Source organism: Gymnoscopelus microlampas, assembly GCF_963454915.1.
Source record: "Gymnoscopelus microlampas genome assembly, chromosome: 12".
In the NCBI taxonomy this organism is placed as follows: domain Eukaryota; kingdom Metazoa; phylum Chordata; class Actinopteri; order Myctophiformes; family Myctophidae; genus Gymnoscopelus; species Gymnoscopelus microlampas.
This window is the reverse complement of record NC_139949.1, coordinates 32,930,458-32,942,891: the sequence shown is the minus strand read 5'-3', so window position 1 is coordinate 32,942,891 and position 12,434 is coordinate 32,930,458. Positions and strand designations below refer to the sequence as shown.

Genomic DNA, 12,434 nt, shown 5'->3' with positions numbered 1-12,434 from the left:
ATGCTGGTGACGAAAAATGACGAAAAATGCTGGTGACGAAAAAATGCTGGTGACGAAAAATGACGAAAAATGCTGGTGACGAAAAAAATGCTGATGACGAAAAAATGCTGGTGACGAAAAATGACAAAAAATGCTGGTGACGAAAAAATGCTGGTGACGAAAAATGACGAAAAATGCTGGTGACGAAAAAATGCTGGTGACGGAAAATGACGAAAAATGCTGGTGACGAAAAAATGCTGGTGACGAAAAATGACGAAAAATGCTGGTGACGAAAAAATGCTGGTGACGAAAAATGACGAAAAATGCTGGTGACGAAAAAATGCTGGTGACGAAAAATGACGAAAAATGCTGGTGACGAAAAAATGCTGGTGACGAAAAATGACGAAAAAATGCTGGTGACGAAAAATGCTGGTGACGAAAAAATGCTGGTGACGAAAAATGACGAAAAATGCTGGTGACGAAAAAAATGCTGGTGACGAAAAAATGCTGGTGACGAAAAATGACGAAAAAATGCTGGTGACGAAAAATGACAAAAAATGCTGGTGACGAAAAAATGCTGGTGACGAAAAAATGCTGGTGACGAAAAATGCTGGTGACGAAAAATGACAAAAAATGCTGGTGACGAAAAAATGCTGGTGACGAAAAATGACGAAAAATGCTGGTGACGAAAAAATGCTGGTGACGAAAAATGACGAAAAATGCTGGTGACGAAAAAATGCTGGTGACGAAAAATGACGAAAAAAGCTGGTGACGAAAAAAATGCTGGTGACGAAAAAATGCTGGTGACGAAAAAATGCTGGTGACGAAAAAATGCTGGTGACGAAAAATGACGAAAAATGCTGGTGACGAAAAATGACGAAAAATATCCAGAGCTCGATGAATGTTAGGGACCAAAAAAAAAGTCACTACCAATCAACTTTAAATTGCATGAAACGTACTCCTAACAGGTTTTTGGGGGAACAATTTTTTTTTCGTTTCGGTAGTGTCACTACCGAAACGGAAAAAAAATTACTAAGTCCAGAGCTCGATGAATGTTAGGGACCAAAAAAAAATCAACTTTAAATTGCCTGAAACGTACTCCTAACAGGTTTTTGGGGGAAACATTTTTTTTTTCGTTTCGGTAGTGCCACTACCGAAACGGAAAAAAAATTACTAAGTCCAGAGCTCGATGAATGTTAGGGACCAAAAAAAAAGTCACTACCAATCAACTTTAAATTGCCTGAAACGTACTCCTAACAGGTTTTTGGGGGAACAATTTTTTTTTCGTTTCGGTAGTGTCACTACCGAAACGGAAAAAAAATTACCAAGTCCAGAGCTCGATGAATGTTAGGGACCAAAAAAAAAGTCACTACCAATCAACTTTAAATTGCCTGAAACGTACTCCTAACAGGTTTTTGGGGGAACAATTTTTTTTTCGTTTCGGTAGTGTCACTACCGAAACGGAAAAAAAATGACGAAGTCCAGAGCTCGATGAATGTTAGGGACCAAAAAAAAAGTCACAAAAAAGTCACTACCAATCAACTTTAAATTGCCTGAAACGTACTCCTAACAGGTTTTTGGGGGAACAATTTTTTTTTCGTTTCTGTATTGTCACTACCGAAACGAAAAAAAAAGTCCAGAGCTCGATGAATGTTAGGGACCAAAAAAAAAGTCACAAAAAAGTCACTACCAATCAACTTTAAATTGCCTGAAACGTACTCCTAACAGGTTTTTTTTTTTTTTTTTTTTTTTTAGGTTCGGTAGTGTCACTACCGAAACGGAAAAAAAATTACTAAGTCCAGAGCTCGATGAATGTTAGGGACCAAAAAAAAAGTCACAAAAAAGTCACTACCAATCAACTTTAAATTGCCTGAAACGTACTCCTAACAGGTTTTTGGGGGAACAATTTTTTTTTCGTTTCTGTATTGTCACTACCGAAACGAAAAAAAAAGTCCAGAGCTCGATGAATGTTAGGGACCAAAAAAAAAGTCACAAAAAAGTCACTACCAATCAACTTTAAATTGCCTGAAACGTACTCCTAACAGGTTTTTTTTTTTTTTTTTTTTTTTTTTCGGTTCGGTAGTGTCACTACCGAAACGGAAAAAAAATTACTAAGTCCAGAGCTCGATGAATGTTAGGGACCAAAAACAAATCAACTTTAAATTGCCTGAAACGTACTCCTAACAGGTTTTTGGGGAAAAAAATGTACTAAGTCCAGAGCTCGATGAATGTTAGGGACCAAAAAAAAAGTCACTACCAATCAACTTTAAATTGCCTGAAACGTACTCCTAACAGGTTTTTGGGGGAACAATTTTTTTTTCGTTTCTGTATTGTCACTACCGAAACGAAAAAAAAAGTCCAGAGCTCGATGAATGTTAGGGACCAAAAAAAAATCAACTTTAAATTGCCTGAAACGTACTCCTAACAGGTTTTTGGGGGAAACATTTTTTTTTTCGTTTCGGTAGTGTCACTACCGAAACGGAAAAAAAATTACTAAGTCCAGAGCTCGATGAATGTTAGGGACCAAAAAAAAAGTCACTACCAATCAACTTTAAATTGCCTGAAACGTACTCCTAACAGGTTTTTGGGGGAACATTTTTTTTTTCGTTTCGGTAGTGTCACTACCGAAACGGAAAAAAAATTACCAAGTCCAGAGCTCGATGAATGTTAGGGACCAAAAAAAAAGTCACTAGTACCAATCAACTTTAAATTGCCTGAAACGTACTCCTAACAGGTTTTTGGGGGAACAATTTTTTTTTCGTTTCGGTAGTGTCACTACCGAAACGGAAAAAAAATTACTAAGTCCAGAGCTCGATGAATGTTAGGGACCAAAAAAAAAGTCACAAAAAAGTCACTACCAATCAACTTTAAATTGCCTGAAACGTACTCCTAACAGGTTTTTGGGGGAACATTTTTTTTCCGTTTCTGTAGTGTCACTACCGAAACGGAAAAAAAAGTCCAGAGCTCGATGAATGTTAGGGACCAAAAAAAAAGTCACAAAAAAGTCACTACCAATCAACTTTAAATTGCCTGAAACGTACTCCTAACAGGTTTTTGGGGGAACAATTTTTTTTTCGTTTCGGTAGTGTCACTACCGAAACGGAAAAAAAATGACGAAGTCCAGAGCTCGATGAATGTTAGGGACCAAAAAAAAAGTCACAAAAAAGTCACTACCAATCAACTTTAAATTGCCTGAAACGTACTCCTAACAGGTTTTTGGGGGAACAATTTTTTTTTCGTTTCTGTATTGTCACTACCGAAACGAAAAAAAAAGTCCAGAGCTCGATGAATGTTAGGGACCAAAAAAAAAGTCACAAAAAAGTCACTACCAATCAACTTTAAATTGCCTGAAACGTACTCCTAACAGGTTTTTGGGTTTTTGTTTTTTTTTTTCGTTTCGGTAGTGTCACTACCGAAACGGGAAAAAAATTACTAAGTCCAGAGCTCGATGAATGTTAGGGACCAAAAACAAATCAACTTTAAATTGCCTGAAACATACTCCTAACAGGTTTTTGGGGAAAAAAATGTACTAAGTCCAGAGCTCGATGAATGTTAGGGACCAAAAAAAAAGTCACTACCAATCAACTTTAAATTGCCTGAAACGTACTCCTAACAGGTTTCTGGGGGAACATTTTTTTTTTTCGTTTCTGTAGTGTCACTACCGAAACGAAAAAAAAATTACAAAGTCCAGAGCTCGATGAATGTTAGGGACCAAAAAAAAAGTCACAAAAAGGTCACTACCAATCAACTTTAAATTGCCTGAAACGTACTCCTAACAGGTTTTTGGGGGAACAATTTTTTTTTCGTTTCTGTATTGTCACTACCGAAACGAAAAAAAAAGTCCAGAGCTCGATGAATGTTAGGGACCAAAAAAAAAGTCACAAAAAAGTCACTACCAATCAACTTTAAATTGCCTGAAACGTACTCCTAACAGGTTTTTGGGGGAACATTTTTTTTTTCGTTTCGGTAGTGTCACTACCGAAACGGAAAAAAAATTACTAAGTCCAGAGCTCGATGAATGTTAGGGACCAAAAAAAAAGTCACAAAAAAGTCACTACCAATCAACTGAAACCTACTCCTAACAGGTTTTTGGGGGAACAATTTTTTTTCCGTTTCGGTAGTGTCACTACCGAAACGGAAAAAAAATTACTAAGTCCAGAGCTCGATGAATGTGTGTCCGGAGAATTTGTGCAATGTCTAAATCCATATTTTTCAATTAAGAAGTGTTTTAATCCCGTCTGTGGCCGATTCTGAGACGGGGCGCATCCGGTGAACGCCAAAATTACACTCAATGTAAACAGAAAGTAAACGAGGGGGGGAAATGGCGTTCGGCCACAGACGGGATTAAAACACTTCTTTATTGGAAAACGTGGACTAATATATTGTACAAATACTTCGGACACCTAGTTCATATTTGGGGCAAGCTTATATTTTTCATTCGTGAGAGAGCACCGTTCACAAACGTTGTCAGGCTGCTTTGGAGCCTAGGTGCCCGGACCGCTACGCCAGCGACCCGGGCATGTGGGGGTTTCTAGTCGTGTATTTACGGAATTGAAATCCGTGTTATTTCACCGTGATGGGGAGAGCAATGTCACCAGTAAAGCCCGTAATTCTCCAAACATGTACAAATGCAAAATATAAGGTGCTTAACCGCTTGCCCCAAATGTTATCTAGGTGTCCGGAGAATTTGTGCAATGTATAAAGCCATATTTTTCAATCAAGAAGTGTTTTAATCCCGTCTGTGGCCGATTCTGAGACGGGGCGCATCCGGTGAACGCCGAAATTACACTCAATGTAAACAGAAAGTAAACGAGGGGGGGAAATGGCGTTCGGCCACAGACGGGATTAAAACACTTCTTTATTGAAAAAAGTGGACTAAAATATTGCACAAATACTTCGGACACCTAGTTAATATTTGGGGCAAGCTTATATTTTGCATTTGTGAGAGAGCACCGTTCACAAACGCTGACAGGCTGCTTTGGAGCTTAGGTGCCCGGTCCGGGCATGTGAGGGTTTATTGTTGTGTATTTACGGAATTGAATCTGTGTTATTTATACGTGGTGGGGAGAGCGTAGAGAGTCACGTGACTGTCTCCGCCTCGCATTGAAGTGAATGGAGGGGATAATGAGTCTCCTATGCACGGAGTTTCGGAGTTTCTAGTAATCTATGCACGGATATATTTTGGTGAATCCGTGCTATTTGTACGTGTTTGGGGGGAGACCGGGTTGGGTGAACAACATTTGCAAATGACAGGGTGAGACAAGACAGGTAGCAGCAAACAGGAAACACTCAGACATCACTACAAAACAAAAGGTACACAAGTGTAAATTAAAACCTGAACTAAGAAGATATATTTCTAAAATATGTAAAGAACACAACTGTATTGTAAAACACCAAGTATAACTAAGAAACAAGGAACACAACAAGAAAACACAACAGTTATTGTTAAAAAACAGATCTGTTGGAACATTTTTCTCTGCACCCAGATTTACTCTTTCATTGAGAGCAAACAGAGGGATGTTTAATGTCATCAAAATACAAATCCGTTATTGTCATATCTTATAGTCATTAAATACAGTTGCATCTTCCATATCAGTGTGGCTCAGGAGATATACCAGGGATTTATAAGCTGAAGGTTTAGGCTTTGAAAAGCCTTAATATGATTTTTCACTCTCAATCTAAAATCGAAGAGGTTGCTTAAGTATTGCATTCTTACGTGAGTTTCACATGTTAGTGTGGCTCGAGGTATTATTCAGGCTTTTATAAATAAAAGGTTCAGGGATCAAACCTCATGAAGAACATTATCATCGCTCTATGTGAATTCTAAAAGGTGTGTTAAATATTACATTCTCGGTTGCATCTTCAATGCCAGTGTGGCTCAAACGTTAAATCAGTGGTTTATAAACAGAAAGTTTAATAGACTGCAGAGCCATACTTGATCACGGCAACATCCCCAAGTTCTCAAAAAACCTACGGCATTGTCCACTGTCACATACAGTAGAGATACCTCTTGGAAGACAAGGTTGTGGGGTGGAGCATGCCACACAAACATTTCACAGCACATAATATTGTTATATTGAACATATTTTCAAATAAATGACAAATATGACAAATAATCATCTTCAGTCAACAAAGACAGAAAAACACCTGGACCACATACAGTGTGGTTCAATTGTATCTCAAGGGAGGTATGTTCTCCCACAGTTCTGCTGTCTACACAGAGCACACACATGCTGTCTTCATAGATCTGTCCTCTTATAAAGGCCTGCTAAGGGTTCTCTCTTTTTTCCCCCCAGCCTTTCAGCCTCCCAGCAATTCTGCCACACTTGAACAGCCTTGGCTGTCACGGCAAACTCTGTGAGCAGACTGGAGAGAGACTGTGGGATAAAAACACACAAGAATGGAAATAAGCACATGGCAACACACGCTCTCCCTCGCTCACTCTCTTTCTCTGTCACACAGAGACAAAGAATGAATTACTTAGGCAGTTGTCCTTGAAAATGAACCAGTATAAAGGCAGGTCTTCAAGGCTGCTGGGTGCAGAGCTTTTGTTTTAGTTGTAGTTTTTGTTTTGTTTTTTTCCATCAGTCAAATAAGTCAATATTTCTTGTTAAGGTAGAGGTTACAGGTCAGGGTTCATAGGTCATGGGGTATAGGCTGTGTGATTGGTTGGACAGCTATAGGAGGGCATCGTTAACCCTTTGGCCTATATCACAAGCAGACTGTAGATTTTGTAGATTGCAAATAGTTCTAGAACATGGATTCCCAACGTGAGCCCCCAAATAATTGAGATTAAGAATTTTAATGATAATATAACATTACTATACAAATATATATATATAAAACATACATACAATGCCATGCCCAAAATAGGGATTCCTTCCCTCCCAGTATAGTGGTATTGGTAGCAAATACGATAACAAACATAACAAATTAATCATTATACGAGGGTGATCAACGTGAGAAACACACTGCGTACACACAAACACTCATGCATGCAAGCATGTGGGCAGAGGCATGCATATGCCAAACACAGTGAGCACACACATGTGACAGACTCCCAAGTATTTCCTTGGTTTTGACAGCATACAGCTGCTCTCTTAATGAAGGTTCATGAGTGAGGTTAATTAAACAGCATGTATCATCACATTCTCACAGTCCTACTCTCTTTACGCCAACACTCCCTCTCCCTAATTCATCTTCAACACTGTGTCCTGTCTCACAACCTCAACACTCGATCAATTAGACCAGGGCTCCCAAAACGTACAAAACTGCATTTTTAATTAAGAACGTATGCCCTATTTTGTAAATAGGGAAAATTGCCGATTGACAAGAGTTGTGAGCTTGTAAAACTCTAGAGGTCCGCAGACCTCTGGTAGCCTGACCCTCACATCTAGTAGCCTACAATATAGGCTATATGCTATTATTATGGGGCCAGGATTTAAAATATACTGTATGTGCTGGCTGTCTGTCCTAGCCTGGCTACAGACCATGTGTGTCCATCATCCATCCATCTGAGTGAGGTATCTCCAGAGGTGCATACTCTTACATTGACTCACATCACATCTTCACCTGTTTTTTTGTTCACCTTTATAGGCCATTGGGATAATATAATTTGAATTTCTAAATGATAAAATAATCGCAATGTAAATGTAATGTGTATGGTGCATAAGGGTGTATATCTGTTATTAATGTTGCCCATATGGCGTATAGCCTACTCACTTTTAATGTGCGCATCGATCAGATATTGTTGTTGTTGCCATATACTGTACATTTCTTAATAGGCTACACATTGATTGATTCTGAATATTTACAACAGTTTCAAAAGAAACTAATTTGCTGAAAATACCAGCCGTGTTTTGCTGTGACTTGATCTCTGCCTAGCCCCGACGCACACACACACACGTAGCCATGGCGACGGCTGTAACCATGGTGACGGCTGTAACCATGTCGAAGATAGATCCCATAGCCCGAACTCACATAGCCCGAGCAATCATGTAGTTTCATAAAATACCAAGTGTACGGAAAATATGAAATTTGCAAGCGTGACATGCAGTTCGGTAGATTTCCCATGGCATGCAGTATTATTTGTGCATAGAGTGGAGGCACTCCACGAGAACTGTCAATCACAGCGACTACTGACCAATCACAGCGGGTTTGCCAAGAGCTGGCGTGGGATCCATAATAACGCCTCCACGACACAATGACACAACTTGATGGGTCTTGACCCTAACATTGGGAAACACTGCAATAGACAATCAAAGAGAACTTTCTACATGACAAGATCTCCCAAGAAAAAGGTGGTATTTGAAGGAATTTTATTTATAAATAATGCAGTAAAAATTACAACTTTCTCCATCCAGTCGAGGATTCCCTGGAATGGCTGACATGATGTGGAACACTGTATTTATTTTTTCAAAACAGGTTAAATCTCAAATAATTCAATGTTTTGTCACTGAGAACAGTTTGAAATGTGTAAACAGCATCTGAATGATTTCCATGTTGTCATTTCTCTTCTTCTTGGCAAGGAGGCCAGCACTGTAACGGTTGTCTTTCCTTAACATCTTTATTCAGTCTTCTTGCAAAAATGTCCATGTCCCCGTCCGAAAGCACATACTAACATACAATTTAGTATGCCAAATTACTTTATAGAATGTCCAAAGCTACGTACTAAATAGTACGTGAGATGCATACTACCTTCCTAACATTACGTAGTATGTCCTAACTGAAACCCTAATGCTCAGTAGGAACTAAACAGTAGGCTGAAAATAGCATACTGTGTAGTATGTACGTGGTTTTGGACGCAACCCATGACTATTCACTTTACACCACTTAAAGGAGTAGTTCACACAAAAAAAAAAAACGTATTTTCGATCAATTACACACCCCATGAAGCCTTGAATGAATGGAGATTTGTTCAAGGCTTTCAAAAAGAATCTCCATGAATTCAAGGCAATACAAGTACTTTTTTGGGTGAACTACTCCTTTAATGTATGACAAGGCCAAGCTTAAGATATGGCTGGGTGTTGAAAATATAAATCACAAACAAATTGCCATGATATATAAAAAAAGCAAGTACTGTTTTCCATATTTTGTTACTGGCCTTGAATACACTTTTCTTTGTTTTTTTCCTTTTTTTTTTTTACACATGAAATTTTTATCCATTACTTTCTCAGGGGGCATCACATTCATTACACATTTCCAATTTAGGAATGCTTACATTTTTCCCCTACAGTTTATTTCCAGCAGCTTTGTGGGGATGCATTTCAATAATGGTTATGAATACACAGTAAAATCCTCAGTGTTCATTTAACTGTGAGAGTACAGGTGCAACAGTTAATCGAACTAATCAATTTAATCGATTATAACAAATAATAGATTTTAATAAAATATTTGATTTTCAAAAATAGCAGATCTACAAGCTCAAAAGCATATGAGCTTGTAGATCGGCAATTTTTGCACAACACGGTTGTACAACAAAGTATAACATTAATCAGACTAATCGATCAATTATTTAAAAAATCCATCTTTTCATGTTGATTTGTTATGCGATGAATTGAAAAAGTAATTGATAGAATAGCTAAGAGGATAATTGATAGTTGCAGCCCTATCTGAGTGTGAACAAATGGAACCAAATGGACCAAACATCTCAATTTTGTTCCATTTGTTCACAGAGTTAAAATAGTACTCAGTATTTTACAATGTACGTACAGTATCACGGATTACAAACATCACTTTTCCATATGTGCTGCATGCAGCCTACAGGCTTTTTATTAACATTTGGAGTGGTTGCAATACTTTTCTATTTACTGAATAACATATTATTTTAATGTATAGATTTTGTTTCATCTTTACTCCACATGTTAATACACCAGTTTTGTCGAGCTTCAGTTAACAAAACAACACTAGAATGAATAGATTCAATGGAAGGAGATGACAAAATGGGATCGACCTAGACTGTTGATGATCCTGACAAGGAAGCCAAGTTATTGAATAAAACCTCCGGCACATTAACCACTTAAACCCTATAAGTGTCACCGTCCGGAGTCCCCCAGGGATCCATGCGCAGATCCCTCCTTTTTTCCCTTTAGACCAAATATCTTGCGGATCCGCTATTTTTGCCGAATGTTCGCCTCATTATAGCTCCGCTAGGGTTCATGTGGTTAAGATACATACAAAACCCTCAGTACGCTCTGTGTATATGTCATGTCTGAATAGGAACAACTAAAAACATGTGCATCTCAGTCCATGACACATCACTTTGCCCTGTCTGAATCAAGCAAACAATTGATTGACCAGACTATTATCCACCATTTCCATGACATGGGATGGAACCTCAAAATGATTTAAAATAAAATTAAGTGATTGTGCTTTTAAAACCAATGTAGAACGAATAATACACACAACAAGATGGACATCAATATCAAAACATTAATAGTGCTTTACAAAATGCAATACAAATATAAGATCCCACTGAAGCATTTTCTGTGGCAGTAAAATGCTTAAATAATCGTACGAGATGGCTGGTGATGATGACCAAATATTCATTACAGTAAAATAGCAAGAATAACTGACAAGCAAAGACCACATCAGGTGGTCTTTGTGAAAAAACATCTTTGTATACACTCACAACAGCCATCAAATGTGCATGTAGTTCATCTTACATCACAGAGTAACTCACCACCACCAAGGATGGTGGGAGCTAGTTATCAACCACTAACAAGTAAACAATTAGAGTCCAAATTAGAATCAACAGAGACTTAACGCGATATCGCTTTTTTTTCTTCTTTCACTGTCTTCTTTCTTCAGAGTTGGACACCTAATGAAAAACTGTAACTAGAAAACTAGAGAGCGTTGTGCAGTGTCAGTCAGGTACTTCTTGATATAAAAAAAGGTCACGTTCCTTTCTTCCAGGCAATTGTAGAAGCTTCCTATTCTTGTGACATTGCACCTCAGCTCTCCAGTAACTGTGGAAATAAAGTAAGGGTTCCAACTTCAAGTACGTTTTACATGCAAAAGAAAACACTGCATGAAAGACACTTAATGCACTTTAATTATGATCTACAGCAGTGGTTCTAAAAGTGGCATCCAGGGACCCCCAGGGTTCCTTGAGGGGGTTCTAAATGGACCCCCTGCGGGTCTGTAACTCTGAGAATGTACAAATGGAGCCAAATGGACCCGATTGTACACTCTCAGAATTATGGAGGTCCTTGTTATAAAAAAGTAAAAAAAAGAATTGAGAACCACTGATCAACATGAAAGCAAATAATATCAGACAAGTGACAGAGCTTTACATTTGGAGGTGTGTAGCAGTGATTCCAGTCTTATTACACACCTCTAACTCCTGCAGCTGTGGCTGCAAGCTTCCCAGTCTTGCAGGAGTCCCCTCTTCACCCTGTTTGCCCCTTGAGTCTGCGGGTGTCACAGGACCACCAGGGTCCCTGTGATCCTGAACTGAAGGGAATGAGGGGCGGCTATACAAAAGGATGTCCCCGAAATCTGGTGGAGTGAAAGGAGATAATTTATAAATCATTAAAATTGTTTAAGAATAAAGCTTAACAGTGTAGAATCATAGAATAATTCCACTGTTGAATGCAAAGAGCTGACAGTATCTTGCAAATGAACTAGGGTTACATTCAGCCAATCATAGTAGGTTTAGCTTAAGAGAGTAGGAGTATTGTTTGGCCTAAATGTCAACTTACTGTGATTTTGACCCTATTTGATTTTAGACTGAGAGATGTGGCAGAAGTTAAAGACATTCAGTCTAAAAGAGTAAGATAGCAATAAGCAATCAGTCTAAGAGGTTAGGGTTTGCATCCAGAGTAAGAGAGTAACGTTTACATTCAATCTAACAGCGCAGGGTTACATTTAGCCTAAGAGAGTAGGTTTTACAGTAGGAATAGTAGGGTTTACATTCAGACAAAGAGAGAAGTTAGACAGTCTAACAGAGCAGGGTTCTGTTCTGTCTAAGAGAATAGGTTTACTGTACATTCAGTCTAAGAAAATAGGGTTTTCAATAGTGCATGTTACATTCCGTCTAAGAGAGTAGGACAACATTCAGTACCTGAATGTTGTCGGCTTTTGCCATTCCCTTTCCCTCCTTGTGGAGTTTTGTTTTTCTCCTGGCTCTCTCTATGCTCAATAGAACCCTCCCGGGTCTTCTGACCTCCTGCGCTGCCTCGTCGACCCCTGGCCTCCCTAGAGCCCATCCTCGGCAGCGTGGCCCCCCTCACGTTAGAGTCCCCAGAGGACTTCTGACTAGGGAAATTCAGAGGCATGTCTGTAGAGCAAAGCACAGAGGTACAAATGTCAGACCTAATTTCAAGGGCAAACAGGCACACATAATTAAAATATATTTATTGTGTGTGAGTGAGCATTCTGTGTGTTTTTACCATCATCGAAAGGAAAAGGTCCATACAACAGCTTGCTGCTCCAACAATTTTACTGTGCAAGCA

The 12,434-nt window shown here is 38.8% G+C and overlaps 1 protein-coding gene across 1 annotated transcript in view; it reads right to left on the bottom strand.

Annotated features, from left to right (window-relative positions):
* Nucleotides 1-11,152: 11,152 nt before the first annotated feature.
* Nucleotides 11,153-12,434, bottom strand: part of LOC311056609 (roundabout homolog 1-like) — a 116,425-nt gene continuing 115,143 nt past the window's right edge. Inside the window, exons 27-28 of the mRNA XM_084073357.1 lie at nt 12,044-12,259; nt 11,153-11,478 (exon numbers count right to left, since the gene is read on the bottom strand). Coding sequence (XP_083929483.1) covers nt 11,270-11,478; nt 12,044-12,259 — 425 coding nt within the window. The 3' untranslated portion in view covers nt 11,153-11,269. The remainder of the gene's footprint in view (nt 11,479-12,043; nt 12,260-12,434) is intronic.